The sequence below is a fragment of the Chelonoidis abingdonii genome, chromosome 24 (genome assembly GCF_003597395.2).
Source record: "Chelonoidis abingdonii isolate Lonesome George chromosome 24, CheloAbing_2.0, whole genome shotgun sequence".
NCBI classification, from domain to species: domain Eukaryota; kingdom Metazoa; phylum Chordata; order Testudines; family Testudinidae; genus Chelonoidis; species Chelonoidis abingdonii.
Genome location: NC_133792.1, coordinates 16,934,953 through 16,955,362, shown reverse-complemented (window position 1 = coordinate 16,955,362; position 20,410 = coordinate 16,934,953). Strand labels below are relative to the sequence as shown.

Genomic DNA, 20,410 nt, shown 5'->3' with positions numbered 1-20,410 from the left:
AACCTTCCCTGGAGAGACCCCCAAGACCCAGAAGCTCTGAGTCTTACCGGCAAGGGAAATACTCCACTTCCCTTCCCCCTCCCTCTCCCACCCAGACTTTCCTCTCTGGGCTAACTTGAGAGTATTGATGCAATCTCTTTACATCACAATACCAAGAAGCCTGTCCCCTCTCTTCCACAAAGAGACAAACCTCAAACACAAGGAAACAGAGATGATTTTATCTCTCTTTCCCCCTCCCACCAATTCCGTGGTGCTGCCGAGCTTATCCTGAGAGAAAAACTCAAACAAGTCTTAAAAAGAAAGCTTTATATAAAAAAAAAGAAAGAAAAAGACATAAGAATATAAACTCTGTATCAAGATGACAATACAGGGCTATTGCTTATAAGAAAATATGAATAAACAGTCTGATTCAAAAGATATCCAATTTGAAACATTCCAGCAAGTTACACACATGTAAATACACCCAAAACAACATAAAAGCCTATATTGTTTTTCAACCTGTACTTACAAGTTGGAAACAGAAGATAAGACGATAGAAAGAACCTTCTCATAGCTGAGAGACAAACAAAAGACCCAGAGTCCAAAAATTCCCTCCCTGACTTTGAAAAATCCAGTTTCCTGATTGGTCCTCTGGTCAGATGTTTGGTTCCCTTTGTTAACCCTTTACAGGTAAAAGAACCATTAACCCTTAGTTCTAGATATATCACAAGGCATGCTTCAACTCCGATACCATTGTAAGCAGCCCGTTCTGTGCACTTGATCAAAATTTTCTCAAAAATGCGCTGTTTGGGTTGGAACTTTCCACATTTCATCTCACCGGTATCTAAGTGGTTCACTGTGCTGACAGTTGATTTAAGGTCTGGTCAGCTACTGACGTAGGCAATTGGTGAGAAAGAGATTCCATTTGTTTTATAAAAAAAAATCGGCAGCAAAATTAAATACAAAATTAAAACAGATGCTAATTAAAAACAAGCCACTGTGGAATAGTTACATTGTGCCTGAACCTAAATGCCTGACACACCCAAAATTTCCACTGATTTCAATGAGTTTTGGATGCACTAAGAATGCATGCAGGATCAATGGTATGTTTGAGAATATATATTTTAAAGTACATTGCAAATAAAAAAAGGAGTTTGTTGTATTGTTGCCTGCAACTATTGATTAACTCCACAGTGCTCCAGGTATATATTTGGTATCTCTATAGTGGAAACATTTAAAAGATCCTGAGTTGCGTAAATCAGTATTGAACAATACTATAGCGTTACAGATAAAGTTGTTTCTGTTCTTTAAATCTTGGTCAAAAGGGGAAAAAAATGCAAAATCCATGTTAGTACAATAGGGAAGTTGCAAATTTGAACTCATGAATCAAGAAGTGGAAACATTAAGGTTCTAATGGCAACAATGACTCACCCAGACATACCCCTTAATAGTATTTTCAATGGCTAAATGTAGAACTCTGTATAAAATAGGTGTAAAGTTTCTATTGGAATGTTAAAATGAGTATTTCCTAAATAGGTGTTGTCACGGACTCACAGATCGTGCCCACTCTCGGCCCTGTGCGGTCTGTGGGGGGTGCCCCTTTTAGTGAGACAGCCCTTCTCAGGGGTCCACTCTCTCTCAGGGTCAGGCCCCTCCACCTCCTGGAGCCGCACCTCTCTGAGCCTTAGCACTGTCTCTGCTGTGGGCCCCCTCCGGGAGTCCACGCACTCTGGACCCCCTAGGCCTCTTCACCCCCTAAGGGGCTGATGCAACCCTATTCTCTAGACCAGAGTGACTCTCAGCCAGCATAAAACAGGTGGGTTTATTGAGAGTTGAACACAGCACAGGAAACTCTCAGGGCCCCAGGCCTGGCCTCTCACAATAACAGTACATCCCAGTCTCCCTCCATCCAGGTGGGCCCTCCCTGCTTCCCCTCGCCGGAGACCCCTGCTTCCCAGCTGGGTCTCTGATATCCCCGCCCTCAAGCCCCGCCTCAGTCCATTGTCTTCTCTCCAGGTAAACAGGGTTATAAACAGGAAGGCCTGAGTCCCCTCTCCTCGCAGCTCTCCTCTGGCTGAAACCGGCTGGTCAGGTCACCAGGGTCCTCTCTCTGCAGCCCATTGTCCTCCCACTGGCCAGAACCGGTTGTGTCTCCTGGGCTGGGGTCCCTCTCCCCTCACCTCGTTAAACCAGTAACACCTAGGGACATTGAGTCCCACCCCCTGTGCATGGAAACCCTGGAAAAGACAAAAAACCCCAAGAAAAACCCCCCACTTCATCACAGGTGTGCATTCAGATTTGCAACCTTTATGTTGCAGAACCAACAAGGTTTCCGCACTTAATAGATTCCTCTTTCCTCACCCAGAAAAACGAAGAGGAAGAAAGAAAAAACGGAAAGCGGCGTGCTGCAGATGATGGTTTCTATCGGGGAGGTAGTAGGCAATGAGATGGACATTAAAGAACTGGAAAGGAACGGAAAAACGGGTTGGAGCCCTTTATATACTACAAAATAGCAAGGGGACAAAGTCCTTTTCCCCCCTTTTGCAGGTCCCCTTTAATAGAAGTCTTAGATAACTATCCAAAATAGCTACAACAGATGTTTTCTCACTAGCTACAGGCATACAAAACCTTAAAACCACATTTTTCTCTAACCAAGCAGCCTATTTTCACTCTAACACCATTTACCTTTACACTGACTGTAATGCATCAATGAACTACCTCATACTTACTGTTGTAGCCCTTGCTACCCCAAGGTAGCAGGCTAGGGCAAAGCACAGAACCTCCCAATGACCCATGATGCGTGCTGGACAAACCTGGCCCAGCACGTATGCCTATATATACTTTATAGGAGTGCAGATACTGGCATACGCCTACGCAGCTCTGCGTAACGCCCATCTAACTGCCGTGTGCACCAGTGGAGACTCCACACACCTGCAATTCACCTGGCTGCAGCCAAATCTTTCATTTCATGGTTGAAAATGTAGATAACTGGCACTAGGGTATGAGAGACCTCCAGCTGTTGCTGTAATGGGCTGGAAGCCAACCTTATCATGAGTTCCATGTCTATAACAGCTCTATGGGGGAAGGGGAAAGACTCCCTAAGAAGGCCCCATGTACGTTACATTTAAAATTAGGCTCAACCATGCATTAGCAGGCAGGCAACAATCTTGCACCGATTGGGAATTGCAGAATATAAGACTCAGTAGGTCCCAAGAGATCTTTGATTTCTATGATAGAAGGCCAGAAATTCAGCAAGCAACAGCATGTTCAGATGCTTGGAGGCTGAGACCTCTAGCCATGAAGCTTTGTGTTTCTGTCCCCCCACTCTCCTTGATGAGCAGAATCAAAAGCTGTCTCATGACTGCAAAGTTGTGGGAGTACATTGCCTGGCAGGGACAACATACATCATCATGGGGAAGTGAATTACTCACTGCCATGGCAGTGTCTTCTAATTTGAGTTCCTTCCTACTGCTTTTCTTTCCAACTTCTCAAGCTGACTGAATGCAGAAGATGCAGTCAATGTACAAAGAATATTTTATTCCCACTCAGAAGAGCAAAAGGCAACTGCGAGGCATGGCGTGCCTTCCTGAACTTCTCTCTTGTCTTCACCCATCAAACTGAGGCTGTGAACTCGATCACTGCATTTTACAGGGAAGAACAAACACAGAAATCTAGTTCGGGTTTTTCTCCTTACTTCAAGTGAATTACCAGTCTGATCTAGATCTTTGTCTCAGTTTATATCTGATCATCAAGTAAAAGTCAGTTTAGATGAACTCTTTTAATCCAATTCTTAGTTAAAATTCTCAAATCAGAATCACTTACCTACTGACTGTCCAGTTTACCAAAATGTTTCTGTTGACTCAAAATCATTTTGGGGATATCGGCTGTACCATGTATATCTACACAGAAATCCATGAAAGAATGTGGTGTTGGAAAAAGGAAGAGTTTTATTAGAAAAATAGACAAGGGGTTATGTTTCACGGGGAGCTGGACTTTCCCCGAGAGAAACTGTTTGTTTGTTTCTCATGCATATACAAAATTATTACAGATACTTGCACATGTCCCATTGGATAGACTCCACATTTGATTTAAGCCAGCCCGAATAACACTCTTCAGAGCTTCTCGATTAAGAATCAGCAATGACCTTGTTCGTGCAGTTCTCTACACAAAATTAATTTTGTTTGAAGTTTTTCCCACTGACCCAGATGCCAGGTTTAGAATTGTGTGACCTTCACACATTCCTTGCAATGGTTCTAATTAAAGGTTAACACTTTGGGCTCAAGAGGCCAGTGGAACACCTCTGATCTGGGTTGGATTCAGCACTTGTTGAAGTCTCTGACATATCAGAGCTAGCAAGGATGAAGAGGCTCTCCATTTTTGGGAAGAGGAGACAGTACACTAACATTCCCTCACAGTGGCTGTCATAGGAACACCTATATTGTCTCAAAGGGAAGTATAGATCTCTTTAATGATGAGATCAGATGTTGCAGTTTGTAAGCACAGGGTGGGAAGGGAAATTAAACACAACGATCTAATGGCCAAGAGAACCAAGGCAAGTGAAATCCCAACTAGCTCCACTCTGACCAGAAAAACTGCTACAGTAAATGCCAGCCATGCATGTTGCCTGGGATTGGCAATGGGCCAGCATCCCCACAATGCCATCTTTACAAATGCCTGTCACCCCAACACTGTGAAATCATGATCTTTAGTGCCTGCTCCTTCAGAGCACTTAGCACAACTGCTAGCACCATATCCAGTGCCATGTGTCTAGTTAGCATCTTCCCAAAAGCCTGGTCATGATTCCATATCCCCTAGGGCTCAAGGAACAAAAGTCCCCATGCAGCCTCATCCTGCTCGCTCACTGTGTCACACATAGTCCAGGATCTCTGTTTCCATTTCATTCTCACTCCCATCAGAAGGCTTGAAGTCCTCCTCTTCATCCTCCTCCTCCTCTCCAGAGCCATACGTCAGCTGTTCTTTGCCATCTTCAGCGTTCAACGTACTCGAAAACAGAGCTTAGTCAGAAAGAGAGAGAAGATAAGATGTCAACATTACTTCCCTCCTCACTAAAACCAAGGATGTGTTTAAAGATAAGATTAACAGAGCCAGCCAGAAGATGTAAAAGTGCAGATCATAGTTACAATCAGACACCTTAATGAAACCAAATCAAAACTCAAACAAAAGCAGTTTTCCTGTGCCAGGAGGTTTTGCATTTAGAGCGATCGTGCATCTTATTCCAACTGAAACTAACCTAATTCCTTGGGATATTGGTTTGGCCCAGGACCATGACAAGAGAATTTCCTCTCCTGTCCTTGCTCTATTACAGTATGCTATTAAATTAAACACATTAATGAAAAGATCCAGATGCTCATGTTTTTATAGTTGTTCAAATTGGTGGCAAGAGTATCATGGAACGAAGACATTTAAGACATAGAAACTATGACATTAGGAAGGCAAAGCTGGGAGGTTCTTACCTGCAACTATTTCATACTCACATGCCTCCATTCACTTTGCTGGTGTTCAGATGACAAAATCTAGTTACATTTTCCCAGACCCACAGAGTTTTAGGTCTTTCTCTAATGGCCTAACAAGTGCTGCTTTAAGAAGAGCAGGTGTCCTGCACGTATCCAGGTTGATAACATCACAATAACATTGTATATGATGAACCAGGGGATCTAGCACCTACATCTAACCAGGCAGACTGAGTCTCCTACCACAAGAGAAGGGGATCTACAGCAGGAAATGAACAGACAAGTTCACTGCTCCACTGCAAAGTGCAACCCTGTGACTCAACTGCTCCCAACAACATGCCCCATAGTGTCTGGAAATGTTTTTTATAACATACCCTCCAATGCTCAAAACCCCAGAGCCATCCTTACCGGGTCTTGTGGATCTGATGATATGCTTTATCATCAGAGACATGGTATCCCTCAGATCATCACTGGTCTTTTGAAGGCACCATCCATCCCGTTCTGTGCATTCTGTCTCCATGCCATCATTCCGATGGATGATTTTCTGTAAGCTAAATAGTGGGCAAGAAAAGTCAGCTCCTGCAACCAGATCTGAATCCTTCCTGTGCTGTCAAATATCACGTAGGGCACGAACAAGGCTCCATCATCCCAATGAATTGTGCTGTTTGCCTGAACGGCCACATTGCTGTGTTTCCATAACTTAATTTTTTACGAGGCTTTGTTGTTGGCCTTTTACTCAACCCCCAACCTGGAAGGTCAGTGGACTGCTCTTCATCTGGTCCCTGCCCTATGACCTGTCGAGCATGAGTGGCCCTAGCAGAAGTTTAAACTCCTGCTGCTATAGTTTTCAGTCACTGGAAGGCCTGCAACCAGAAAAATCAGAGTGATTCAGGGTTGCATTCATGAAAAAGATTAAGTAGTAAAAGGCTGTACTGCTTCCCTTCAAGGATCTCGTAGCATGTCACAAACATAAGACCTCAATCGTAGAGTTTGTTGGGAATTTTCCACAGAAAAAGGTAGTTTCTGCAAAACTGAAAATTTTCACTGGAAAAATTTAAATTTTGCCAGTTTTTCAGTTTTTTATTGTGGGGGAAAAAAAAATCAAACCAAATATTTCATTTCAGGTTGATTCAATCCAAGTTGGAATATTTCATTTTGGTGAAATGACCTAAAACATTTTGTTTCAAATCAATTGTATTGTTCAAATGGTTTACACAATAAAGAATCAAAATTTTTCAGAATATTTTGTTCTGTGAAAAATTTCAATAATCCAACATTTTGTCTCGGACTGAGATGAAAACACTTGTTAAATATCGGAATTTCCCACAAGGCAAAAATGCAGAATTTCGCTCAGCTCTACTTGCTAGACCCCTGTAAGGTAAGAAAATTATTTCCAATGTACAGAAGGAAAGACTGAAGCATAGACAGATTGCATGAGTCAGCTGCAGAACCAATAAGAGTCCCAGGCCTGTGCTTCAACCACTAGATCATGCTTTTTCTCTCAAGTAGGTTTCTCTGGCTGTGCTTTGTTCTACTTGCCTATAGTACCTCAACTAGCTCTACCCTTTCCCTCTGTAACATTATAAGCAGCTTATGAATGCAGAGGGGAATGATAAGACTGTAAATTAAATGCTTTTCTAAATGTGATGGCGAGTTGTTGGTTACATTAAGTGTTTGTAGTGTATATCTTTAAACTTACAAGGGTATGTGTGTGTACATGAAAATCCGAACTAAAGTAACAATACATTACCCCAGAATTATGTGACAATTTGTTTTTCCTTCTGCAGCTTAAATATTTATCCAATGGGAGTAAGGCCTAACCTAATCCTGTTGAAGTTAATAGGACGTTTCCCACTGATTTCAGTGGATTGGGATCAGGCCCAAAACACATGTTGGGAAAGTATATTTTGGTAGCTCATACAACTTCACTAGGAAGGAATTTCTAATGTACATAAAGTCTGTCTGTGGAGAAACTAGGAATCTCCTAAGTATCAGGGTCAAGGAAAAAGATAGGAGGTTGGGTACAAATGGCAGCCTTGGCAATCAATCATCTGACCATCTGCAAAATCTCCCTTGGTCAAAAGATCCAGCTAACTAGGTACCTGTCCACGTTCAAGTCACAGAGCTGATAGAACATCTGTCGATATGGAGGCAGATCTCCTTCCTGGAAGATATAGATGGAGTCCTAGAAGGAGACAAAGACAAAGACTCAATGGGCATTGCAAATCATTTCCACACCCAAGACATGGGGCAACAGTACAGCATCGCTACACAGTAAAGATCCTTCCTTACAAGCTATTTCAGGATCCAGGCATTTCCTATATGAGTTTGGTTCCCTGACAGGAAGAGAGAGAGCGAGAGCAGGTGAGTGTGTGCAGTAGAGGACAAAGTCAGAGTATGGATGCAGCAGAACTGCACTGCAACCTGCCGGCCACAGCAATCAGAACTAACGCAGCAAAGTTCTGTGGAGAAAGCCATTCACACCTATTAACAGGTGCACGATCAGCTGCCATTACAGGAAAACGGAGAACGGCGAAAGTATAGACTATCCTGTTTCCTTATTTCCTTTGCTTTACTGGATTCTATAGAGCAATCCGAAAATGCACCATAATGGGCCTAAGACTTTTGCTATTCATAGCACTCCACAATCTGCTTCCTGGAATGCAATGAAAGTCGCATTCAAGGCAAAGGCTGAATGTGTGACTTTCCATACTTAGAAAAGACATAAAAACAACAGCAAACTTTGCAGTGATGTGGATGACTACTGGCTTTCCAGGTAAACCCAGTATACCACAAAGATAGCTAGAGAGGCAATATCTTCTATTGGATCAACTTCTCTCGGTGAGAGAGAGGAGCTTTTAGGCTTACAGAGAGTTCTTTTTAGCTAGTCACTTGCAGCTCCAAGTAAAATCTGTATCAATGTCTACAGTCCATCTGAGTCAACACTGCCCTCAAAAGAGTGACAAACCATAACAGATCCCCCTCCTATTATACCATTCCGAGCTCTTGGCAGGAGAGAGTAATACCTACTTTAAGTTTGTACTTGCTGGAAGCAGGTTTTTTTGCACTGGATGTACTCGCCGGGTCCAGCCCATGTTTTAGGTCCTGTACACTGACTGTGTGACTTACTGAAAGACATAAAGGAAGAAGATTCCTGAACTGCACAATATTTTGCACTTCATGGCATAGTATAGGATTTTAGCTGCTTCTCTACTTCACTTCAACTTTGTTGGCAGCAGAAAAATAGCCAGCACAGTAAACGTTAGTGTAAATGTTCATTTTTCATTCCTCAACTTCATTCTCTCTACCACATTTTTTGGCAGGAAGATCATTTCTGCAGCTACTGGGATGTATTTCTGATATGGCCTCATTCAACTTGACTCCTTTCTCATTTCTGATCTCTCACCTCTCATTATTACCCCTGGCTCCATCAGCCAGACACGTGTTAAGACATCCCTCAAAGGGCAACACTTCCACAGGTTTTAAAAAGACACACACATTGCAATCTGAGATAAAGGAAACCTCAATAATCAACTGAAATAAGTTGCACTGTGTTCTATTCACCCACCAACAGCAATGAAAGGATGAAATGAAGAAGCCAAGTTAAGCTGCGCGCCCCTTTCAACTTCTTTGCCTGTTCAGCATACCTGGTTTTTTGATAGTGATGGGCAGACTGTAATTGTACGTGCTGCGTTTTGCTTTCACGGGCATGTCACCAGGGGCGTAACCTGGAGGCCAAGAAAGAAAACAGTCTTTGAACAGAGACCAGCATCCCATAGAATATTCCAGCTTTTATAACAGGGTATTGGATTGGGGTTTGAAAGGAGAGCCAACCACTAGCATGTGTTGATTTTGATGGGATGGAGAGAGACAGAAAGATCAGGAACATAAAGCTATTTAACATGAAAAGGTGGGAAGATGTGTCCTGTCACTGACTTACACATGGTCATTGACCTCAATTTCCCCCTCTGTAAAATGAGGATAATACTACTTAGAGATTTAGTAGTTTGTGAAGAGCTCTGAGATCCCTGAAGAACAGGCACTATCATCATTGTATGAAACCCCCATACACAAAAAGAGAAACCTAAATTTACATCTCAGATCTAAAACTATGACAGGGAACATATGAAATGAATGTACCAAAATGCAATATAATGAGATGTTTTGTACAGAGCTGAGCACTGTATTAAACTCAAATAGACCAAATGAATTGGTAAAAACAACACACCCCAGATGTGTTACAATGGCATAAGTTGAAAAATCATAAACCCTCAATACATTGTCTATAGCATCTGATAGGACACTATGGGATTTTTTTTTTTGCAGGGTGGATGAGAATGGATAAGAGGCAGATGCATTCTTGAGTTCATAATGCACATTCCTCCATTTTGCACAAGGCTTATGTGCTTTCCCAGCTGGTGGCACTAAATCTTTTGTTGTTTTGTTTTCTTTTAAAAGAAATTGCTTTTCCAGCATTAGTTGGCCAGATGGACAAGTCATCCTTGTAACACCCAATTTGTCCCTTCTGGAAATGGAAGAAATGACAAAGAAATAAACCCTTTGGTGGCATTTTAAATATCTCCCTCTTCTGAAACTGTAACAGTCCTGGAGAGGGAGGGAAGACAGCAAGATAGCCCATTGACGTGCATTTGTGTTCTGAACACATGGAGGAAGGAAGTTGAGTAGCTTTTTGTTAGGCCTGGAATATGCCCAGTGGCCAAATAAAAGTCCCTCCTGCTCCTCTAACTTGGGTTTTAGATGCCCCCATAGATTCTAGAGAAGGAAATTCAGAAACAATGACCAATATGATCTCCTCTCCCGCACCTTCCTTCAAACAAAAAGCTTGAGGAAAGAGGCTCTGAGGGTTTAAAAACAAATAGAAAGAGCAGCAGAGAATCCTGTGGCACCTTATAGACTAACAGACGTTTTGGAGCGTGAGCTTTCGTGGGTGAATACCCACTTCGTCAGACGCAGAGAAATAGAAAGAGATGACAGAAGAGTTGCAGAGACAGACTGACTAGGAGGCAGAGAGAGAGTCTGTCTTGCTTGGGCCATTTTACCAGATTTCATTCCACAGCGAATTCTGAAGTCCAGGACTTGATAAATCTTTGCTTCGGGATGTTTCCTGGGGTCATATCCATACCGAACCCACAGGCTTCTCCAGGGACCTGTGAGCTGCACAGGCACAGAGTGTGAGTGGTTACAAGGGACAATACAGAGATGTAGAGTATTAATAAGCGCTACAATGTTTCCCCAAACTATTTATTTTACAGATTCTCTCTCCCTCTTTTCCTCCCTTCCAACACATTCATTTAACATCTAACCTTGGGGAAAGAAAGGCTACACGCTGCAAATATTTGTGACTTCAGAAATGAAGTCTAAAGCTCACAGCAGAATTTTTCTGAAGGCTCTTGCTAGCATTTCCAGATGGATAGTCAATTTGACCATTTGTTACTATAACAGCTAGGCAGACCAGAACCAATAGAAGCACAAAGCCACTGCATCGCTCATTGCTTTAACTGGCAACTATGTGTGGGGTCCATTTGGAAGCAAGATTTTCCTCCTCTCTCCTCCCTGCCCAAAAAAGGTTGGAACTCCTCCTTAAGGAAATTTAATGCAAAGCTTTGGGTACCAGACAGTGGATTCTGAACAGCAGATAACCAGGAATTGTCCATAGACATCCAGCTGGTCCTCTCATTCCTTTGCCCCCAAGCCTGCCTCAAATAAGAACAAGCTACACAGCTGGTATACAAAGAAACTCACCATATAATAGGCCAAATACGGGAGCAGAAGTTTAAGCTTGTCCGGATGGACACTCATATTGGCCTTTACAGCATTTCGAGACCAGACGGGACGAATCTCAAACAGCTAAAGAAACATACAAAGTGGAGAGTAAGGGTTACTAATGCCAATTTTGATTTCCTGATTCGAATCTGCTTTTTATTATAGCCTCTGGCGCAGACTAAATGCTGTCAGCAACATTTCTACAGCGCAGCATGATGGCAATGGAGAGACAAGTAAAAATAGGCCTTATTTAAGGGATGTTGGCACAGTGAGGGAACAAGCTTGCCTTTCATCTCTGAACAGACAGGCTCAAATACTGACTTAGGTGGCACACGAAATGAACAGTGGTCTCAGCTTAGTCCCTAGGCAGCGGCCTGTCCCATCCACAAAAACACACCAGAAAATTCGGTACAATAGACAGACTCTGCTCCTGAATGACCTGAGCTGGTCAGGCTCAGGCAAACTGAAAGATATGGTTTCACAATAAATGCCACACAAAAAGGATACATTTTCAGAACTATGGGTAGGGTTTCAGACATTACATCCACTGCCTTTAACAGAGTTGTTCCTGACAAACTTTTATTCCATACATCTCACATTTATGATCACTTAATTAACTCAATGTTTTAAATACTTGGGGAAGTGGAAAAAGGTAATGGACATACCACCTGGCTGTTCAGGTTTCAAATAACTTAGAATAACTATAGCTTCTCCTTGATGGTTTAAGCCATGCCCTATCCTTCAGTGTATTTACTTCTGCTTCCAATAGAATTTTCACAAAACCATGAAGAACCCTAAAACTCTTGGCAATGAGAATTTTAAGCATCCTGGGGATCTAATATTTCTGTAGCACCTTACCCCTCAAGATTTCCAAGGACTTGGCAAACATTTAATATTATAACCAGGTATGTCCATGTTATCATTCCCATTTTAAAAATCAAGAAACAGAGAAGGGGATAAAACTGACAAAATTACACAGCACATATGAGGCAGAAATAGAAACAGAACCCATGAGTTCCGGCTTTCAGTTCCCTGCTCTAATGATCAGACCACACTTTATCATTCACCATCACATTTATAATATGGCACCTTGATCAGTCCTGAGAATCCTTTGCAGAGGCCTGTAACATAATGTTAAACAGATCTATAAAATAAATCCTTGTAGACAACAATTTTCCAGGAAGCCAAAAGTTACTGAAGGCAGCCTGTGAAGTTTCTCCCACACACTGTGCACTGGAGTTGTTTGTGGCCCAGTCCTTTCCCCCAAGATTTGGCCTGTACCTTTCTCAGCTCTTCCTCCACTTTTTTATCCACAGGATTGGTGCACACTTTCTTCCAGGTCTGCACTGCAGGCTCTAGCGGCTTAGTCGGGATGTCATCATCATCGAAGTTCACAAAGATGGCATTGTGTGGTCGACGGGCCCTGCCGAGACCGATCAGGTTCTCACAAGACACCTGGGGATTGTTGTAGCCATCCCTAAGAAGCAATGCAAAGTATGTGTAGCACTTTCCTCCTCCTTCTCTTTTACACAGTGGCCTCCACTGAAACATGTGGAAGTTTAGTTTATTTTCTGGTCCTAGAAAAACTAGTGCTGGGGAATGACATTAGGTAGAATTTCTGAACTAGGTTTCTGAACTAGCCCTTTGCCTCTCAAGATCTAAGGCTGGAAGATATTTGGGTCCCAAGTAAATGTGGATTTGGGTAGTCCAAGACAGATCACCATTAAAGACTCTCTTATGGATGGTCCAGAGTGAAAAAGTTGAGAATCACTTTTCCAATGAGAAAACTATGATCCATGTCCAATATCCCTAAGACAGAGCTTCCATGTACTTATTTTAACTGAAACAAACCTTACACCAGTGGTCTCCACCCCCTCCCTGGAGCCAGGAGTGGGGCTGCAGCTCAGGGGAGGTGGGGGGAATGCAGACAGGGCCAGGGGGCCGAGCCTGGGGCTGAGAACGGAGCCACAACCAGGGGCCATGGCTGGGGGTCGGAATGGAGCCGCAGGCAGGCCTGCGGCTGGGTGCGGAGCCACACTGAGGCTGGGGACAGGGACAGGGACAGGTGCGGGGCCAGGAGCTGGGACCCCAGCTAGAGGCAGGACCAGAGCAGAGCTGGGGGCGGGGTGGTGCTGGGAGGCACTCCCTACCCGCTCCCCTCAATGGGGGCTGGCATGAGCCCACTGTGCCCCTCTGAATGTTCCTCCATGCCCCCCGGGGTGCATGCCCCATAGTTTGGGGACCTCTGCATTACATGTTAGTCACTCAACCAGAATTTTCAATCCACAAAGGCAGGCCTAGCTTCCACGGGTATCTACTCTATGTTCCTATTGCTACAGTCACCAAGAGTACAGAGACACAGAGAGGTGAGGCAATGGAGCAGTTAAAAATTCAATCCTGCAGTCTGATTATATTTATTTACACTTTTTAGCTCAAATGAAGGACAATAGTGAGAAAAATAAAGATGTTTCTCGTGGGAGACATCACAGATTTCATTTTTATTGATGGCAAAACAAACAAAGTAACAGAAGCAAACAGTTCCAGTGAATGCCAGCTCAGCAACACTTAGCACGTGCACTTGCACCACTCTCCATCAACCTCCAATCCACTGGAAACACATGGAAGCCAGCCAAAAGGCCTAACCGATACAACTTCACATTATCCTGCAGGGTCCAAGTCCTAGGAGCGGGAGAAGTGGGAATTTTGTCTCTTGTGTCTCGATGCAACAGACCCTCAACCCAAAGTTTCATTCGGGAGCCCTCCAAGGGTGCTTGATGAAAGAAAAAGTTTTAAAGCAGCTATTAAAATGGGATTTCTCAGTTTACCCGCCAAGATTTCTATGGCAGGGGAAAGAGAGAAAGAAGCTGCCGAATAGTCCCAAGCTGCATCTCAACAGTGGGAGAAGAGTGGAAATTTAAAACAACCCCCCCCCCCAAAGATTTCTTTTGTTATAGTTTAAGTTTGAATTTAAAGTGGACAGAAGGCTATTAAGGAAGAGAATGCATGGGATGGAAAATGTAAACACAGGTGAGATCATAACTCTTCAAAGTTCTGTGGGAAAAACCTATCTAAGGTACTTATACGGCATTCATCAATGTAGTGAGAGAGCACCTCACAGCTGGTAATGTATTTTTCCTCACAAACATCTGTGAAGTAGGGAAGTGCTATTATCCCCCTTTTATAGATTGGAAACTGAAGCATACAGACAAGTGATTTGCCCAGATCTCACATGATGTCTGTGCCAGAGTGAGAAATTAACCCAGGTCTCTGAAGTCTTAGTCCATGACCTTGACCTTGACTATACTTCCTTTTTCTCAAAACCTTGAATGCCACAAGATGGAAATTCTCTGCACAATAAGATTTGATATCACATTAATACTTTTCCAGTAAGAACCACATTTACATACAATTCTCTAGGATACTACAGACTATTCTTGATGTTTGTTTTGAGACTGCCTGAAAGCAAAGTGAGGCGAGATTGCAGTGCTATCAACCAGTCCGTATTTCCCAAAACTCTTACACAGTGCAAGGTTTCTCCACAGGGCTCCTTTATTCAATCCCCAGTAGGCTAGTGCAGAATTACTTCCCCACAGTATACTGTCTACCCATTTCTTCCTTTTTTTTTTTAAATCTCTGTGACAATGGCCTTTTTTTTTTCCGAATTCAAAGGAAGTCCACTAAACTCAAACCAGAAACAACTTAATAGGCCACAATCCCCAACTAAGCAACCCCTTATCTCCACTCTGGTAAGACCTATTTTGTGCAGGTGGCCATAATTATCAACTCAGTCATTTCAGAACAAAAATAAGGAAACAGAAATAAGTGACTTCCCCAAGATCACAAGCTTGCTAGTGGAAGAGCTCTTGACTTTCAGAGCTTCATTTAGCCCATGCTACCTTCCAATCTTTTGTCCAGATTGTATTGAAAACAAACAAAGCTAACATGGAAAGGGAGATATAACAAAGGCATGTATTGGTTATAGCAGTTTGCCCTGATGAGGCATATGACTGAAACATTTTAAAATGCTGCTCTGAAATAGCACAGATTCCACATTAAAAAACATACACTCAGTGGGATATTGGTTATTTTAAATCTATTTTTTTCTCATTTCAATTACACAGATAGACTCTGGACAAAGAAACAAAAGCCTCCTACGCTTTGGTCATGATCATTGCCTGATACAAACAAAATGACCCCCAAGATCATCTAACCCTTTCAATTTTTCTTATAGGCCATTTTGAAAGATCCTTTACTACTGAACCAACTCAGTTATACTACAAGAGGTTTCTTCAGGTAATGAAGCAGGAATAGCCTCCCAGTGAACTTGAAAATTCAGATTTTATAAGTGATATGCTGGCCCAGTAAAAGGTTTCTATTATCTAGTCATTCAAGAGACGATGTAACTATTCACTACATCACAAGAAAAGGCACTCACCGGTGTTGTACATCTGGCCGATAGAAATAGTCTATAGGGGTATCCAGACGTGAAAAAATAGGTGGGGGAATGTAGAGGGGTAATTCCCTATTAAAGAATTCCTCCTTTTCTGGTTTGAGCATCAAGATCTTGTCATACATAGAGATCTGTTTGTTCTCAGGTCCAGAATGCATTGCCAGGTACTGGAAATCAGACATTCCTATGAGGAAGGAAAAGTCAAGATAAAAAGGTGTGTATCAGAGACAATAATATGCTGCACAGTACCCAGTTCTCCTTTCCTTAGATACCTCTGGGAAGATGCTGTTTCCTGCACTGAGTTAAATAGCCAATTGCAGCTCCCACTGGCCGCAGCTCGCCATTCCAGGCCAAAGGGGGGTATGGGAAGCAGCGGCCAGCCTGGAACGGCAAACCGTGGACAGTGGGAGCTGCAGTCAGACAAACCTACGGACGCTACAGGTAAACAAACCATTCTGGCTCGCCAGTGGATTTTCCCTGACAGGCTGAGTGCCAAAGGCTGCCAATACCTCGACTAGGTAACAATTCACATTCGGGAAGCAGCACCCTGGTGATAGTGCATTCATAAAAGCTCTCTGGAAACCTTGTCCTACTTTCATTTTTCAAGCATAATACTTTATATTTCCTTATCTTAAACACCTGCCAAGCAGTTAACTAAAGGTTAAAAACAATAATACATTACTGTCCATGAAAATACAACTTTTCCCCTTTATCCTGCATAGGTGCATCCATTATAAAACATGTTGGATTACAGTATAACCCAATACAACAGCAGAGAGGACAATGTGTTATTAAGTCACAATACAGAAGGGGGATGGTACCAAATCCAGCTCACCACATTGAATTCCCTAGATACCAGTGTTGTGAGGCTGTCATGCAGGGTTTTCTGAACACAGTTTGTCAGACTCAACCAAGAGGGAGCACTGCCCTTTTCCCACCAGAACTGCTAGTCACTACTCCACACACATAGGCAGATCAAACTACTACCTTGAAATTTGTAAACAGTAGAGACAACCCCAAGAACTTCCATTTCAAACTTGACTTCCTGTTGGGTTTCTCCTTCAGCTTCCAGCTGCTTCCTCCTGATTTTCCTCTTTACCTTGAACAGCATGGAGGAGGTAGGGAAGCGGTTGGCACACACAGGATGGCAATAGGGATCCTTGGGGCGGAAGTACAACTCGAGCCTTTTTCCAGGGTCAGCATAGATCTACATCACCAAGAGCACAAGCACTTTTGAACATCAAATTTGTTCCTGCAAAAAAACCAACTGAATTTTCCTCTGCATCATGCCCTCCCCACCCACCTCCAAATCAAAATGCTATCCCTATCTTCCCTTAGCGACCATCACCTCCTTTCCATGGGGCACCAGCCCAGAGCACGTCTTTTTACCCCAGAGAACCATAGATTCTCACACTTTTATTTAGGTCATTTCCCTCCAAATACAGTCTATCTAGTACCCCTAGCTGACCCCTACTCTAATCACAACACGCACCTGACGGGATCACCCACAGCAAGAGAGCTCTCTGAACTGGATCATCCACCCTGACTCAGAAGTCTAGACCCTCTTCCCACGGCTCCCTTTATACACCACAGACACCATCATCCCCCTCCCCCCCCCCTCGAAGTTAACATCTCCAACATCTCCCTCTGTCCCGCTGCTTCCCTAGGATAGCCCCCAGCCTCCTTCCCCTTGAGGTCCCTTTAACCAGACCACCTCCCGCCTTCTAAGAAATTCTAGGCCCTTCTCACTGTAACCCAAACAACACTTACCAAGAACACCCCACTCCCCAGCGCGCCCCACTCCCCTCCCTGGGATTTCCTGGGACAATCACAACCCCAGGAAGCCCTTAGTTCCATCCCACTTTACCCCAGATGACTCGTACCCAGGAAACCCGCCAACAGGCCTGCAACCCGCCAGGAAAGGCCCCTGCCCCCGGGCTCCTTTACCCGGAGCTCGCCCTCCTCCTGGGTCCCCTTACCCGGGACACCCCCCTTTCTCCGCCCAGAGTCTGCAGCATCTTGCCCACGTCGCGCACCAGGCCCGGGTACTCCACACACACCAGCCGCGGGCCGCGAGGCAGCTCCAGCACGGCCGAGCCCTGCTCCCCGCCTCCCCCGGCCGCCATCTCCGCCCGGCCGCCCGCGCCTCCGGGACCTGATTCTGCGACCTCCTCGGGTCCGCTCCCCAATGAGCTCCCCCAGCCGCTGCAGCGCCAAGGTTCCGGGGAAGAACGGTTCCTGTCACAACAACGTGTCCCCGGCCAGACTGCCAGGGGCCAAGGTGGGGGAACAGCGCCCCCTTGAACAGCCTGGCTCTTGACATTCAGTAGCTTCCCAGCCCCCTCTCCCAAGGGCTTTGTGGCTCCAACAAGGCCTGACAGCCTTTCTGTGGCTCCCACCCAAATCAACCCATCAGGTTTGTGTGAGTCCTTCTGCTCTAGCCCCTTCATTGTACCTCTTCCACTTCTCCACAGCTTTGAGACCATTAACTAGCTTCCCTCCCACAGTGCCCTTGCTTTCACGCTCAAATCTTCCGCCTGTTACCTCAAGTCCTGCGTGAGGCTCCCACCCGCGCACCTCAGCCTATAGCCTCCACGCCCTTGTGTGGCATCTCCCAAACCTGTACATTTTACAACTCATTCGCTGTTCTTCCATTCAGGTTCTTATACCATGCCTATTATTGCAGTATCTGGGTGCCTTCCAGTGATGTACTGAGTAAGGTGGTTAGCCTTCGTGCAGTTCCTTTTCCAAGGATCCAGGAGTGGGAAAAGGGCACAGAGCAATGGAATAACTTGCCCCAGGTCACACAGCAGATCCATGGTAGAGGACAGAACAGAACCTGTGTCTTCTGACTATCAGGTCAGTGCCCCGTTTATTGGACCACATTGTCCTCCTTTTAGTACTGATAATTAACCTGGATATCTGTTTTTGTTTGTTTTGTTTTTTGGGGGGAGATGTACTGATGTAAATTATGGAGAAAGCCTAAGGTACACAGGTAGAGAGAACCTATCATTAAAAAAAAATTGTGCTTATAGAATAATTTTCTCTGTTTTTGCTGATTTAAATCAGAAGTAATTCCACAGCAGTGAGTAGAGTTACACATAAGACAGATGTACATGACAGCAGAATCAGACTGGTTCTATTTTAATTTATATCTAGTTTTTCAATGTTTTACACTTCTTAAATTTATTTTGTTGGTTTTTTAATTGTTTGCTTTTTTGTTGTTGCAGCTGTAGTTAATTATTTTATGCTACATCCAGAGAATGTTAGTAGAAGGTGGAAGTAGTATAGCCGATACCAAATGTTCAAAAATCATGAATCAGGACACCCAAAATCATGAGATTATTTTATAAATCATGATATTTATAATAAATAATTAATTTGGAGTTGTTTTTATATACGTTCTGTGTTTTAAGCTTTCAGGATATTCCAGCATCACATTTCTAAACTTTTCTCTGCAACCATTAAGGTTAGAAACTGGCATTTTTTAAAATGAAAGCTCAGATTTGAAATAGTCCCTTGTTTCTGGGAGCTGGGGCTTTAAGGAGTACACTAATTATCGTGAAACTCAAGATGATATCGTGCAAGTTGGCAACATTGCAATTGATAAATAAAACAATCATCATTTCCTATTACACATTATGTATTGAAAGAGTTCTTGCAATAGTTGCTGGTTAGAGAAGCAAGGTGGGTGAGGCAGTGGCAGTATCATAGCCAATGAGGTTAATCCGAGGCGTGATTATTGCTAGTGGAATCTTTTACTGGGCTGACTTCTGTTGGTGAGAGAGACAAACTTTCAAGCTTACACTGAGCTCTTCTTCAGCTCTGGGAAATGTACACAGAATTCACAGCTAAATAAGAGGTGGAACAGATTGTTTAGCATAAGTAGTTTGAGGTTAAGTAGTTTGAGGTTAATAGTCCCTAAAAATACATGTTAATTACTTATGCTAAACAATCTGTTCCACCCCATATTTAGCTGTGACGCTCTGTGTAATTTTCCCAGAGCTGAAGAAGAGCTCTGTGTAAGCTCGAAAGCTTGTCTCTCTCACTAACAGAAGTTGGTTCCAATAAAAGTTATTACCTTACCCACCTTGTCTCTCTAGTATCCTGGGATCGAGAGGGCCGACACCATTGCATACAATAGTTGCTGATATTCATCAGACCTACAGCAGAGGGCGCATTGGGACAGAATTCAGCTGACAGCGGCACTGTGGTTTGTTAATCCAACAGGGTGTTATGATCATTTAGAATAAGATTTAGATGTCAGTAATTACCTGGGTGAGCACAATAGGAATTCAGTGTTCGCCATGATAGAGACACATGTTTTTAAGTGAATATTTCAGAAAGAATTAACCTCTGTCAGAAATAAAATACTCTAGAGTTGCCAGGGAGTCTCATCATCTGCACTGATTCAGGTACCTGGAAGAACTTGCAGCCCTGTGGCTAGGTTTGGTATTTGCCACCTATCCACTTTTCCATCTTTCGCTCTTATGCCAGCTCTCCCTATCTACTAGCATATCCATTTCACTCCATTTGAAGGAAAACACGTGGGTGGACGGACCATGTCTCTGATCCTTTCAGGTCAGTGGGAGCTGCAACCACTTATGCCAGGGCTGAGTTAAGAATATCAAAGATGCTGTTCATGTAACAGCCAGTAAAAGAGACTCAAGGAGCATTGGTGTTTCCCCACCTCTCTATCCCACATTTCCTCTGCTCCTCCAACCTG

At 43.6% G+C, this 20,410-nt stretch overlaps 1 protein-coding gene and 1 pseudogene across 2 annotated transcripts; one reads left to right on the top strand and one right to left on the bottom strand.

Annotated features, from left to right (window-relative positions):
* Window positions 1-291: 291 nt before the first annotated feature.
* On the bottom strand, window positions 292-17,866 carry GTF3C5 (general transcription factor IIIC subunit 5). 2 transcript variants are annotated; one of them, XM_032779072.2, is made up of 11 exons: window positions 17,664-17,866; window positions 16,672-16,891; window positions 15,670-15,868; window positions 12,516-12,711; window positions 11,214-11,318; window positions 10,511-10,625; window positions 9,098-9,178; window positions 8,481-8,578; window positions 7,553-7,635; window positions 5,859-6,001; window positions 292-4,994 (listed from the first exon to the last, which is right to left on the bottom strand). In XM_032779072.2, the coding sequence occupies exons 1-11, from the start codon at window positions 17,808-17,810 to the stop codon at window positions 4,846-4,848; spliced, it is 1,536 nt and encodes a 511-aa protein (XP_032634963.1). In that variant the 5' UTR covers window positions 17,811-17,866; the 3' UTR covers window positions 292-4,845. The 2 variants fall into 2 exon arrangements, with proteins under 2 accessions (XP_032634963.1, XP_032634972.1); XM_032779081.2 differs by lacking the exon at window positions 17,664-17,866 and adding an exon at window positions 17,177-17,277.
* Window positions 17,867-19,372: 1,506 nt separating this feature from the next.
* On the top strand, window positions 19,373-19,448 carry LOC142045921 (U4 spliceosomal RNA; annotated as a pseudogene).
* The last annotated feature ends 962 nt before the right edge of the window (window positions 19,449-20,410 follow it).

Coding starts and splice junctions, on each gene's coding strand:
- GTF3C5 (XM_032779072.2), bottom strand. CDS start 17,810: ATGGCGGCCGGGGGAGGCGGGGAGCAGGGCTCGGCCGTGCTGGAGCTG. Junction 16,892..17,663: donor GAGAAAGGGGGGTGTCCCGG/GTAAGGGGACCC, acceptor TTGGTGATGTAG/ATCTATGCTGACCCTGGAAA. Junction 15,869..16,671: donor TACTGTTTACAAATTTCAAG/GTAGTAGTTTGA, acceptor CCTTCCTCATAG/GAATGTCTGATTTCCAGTAC.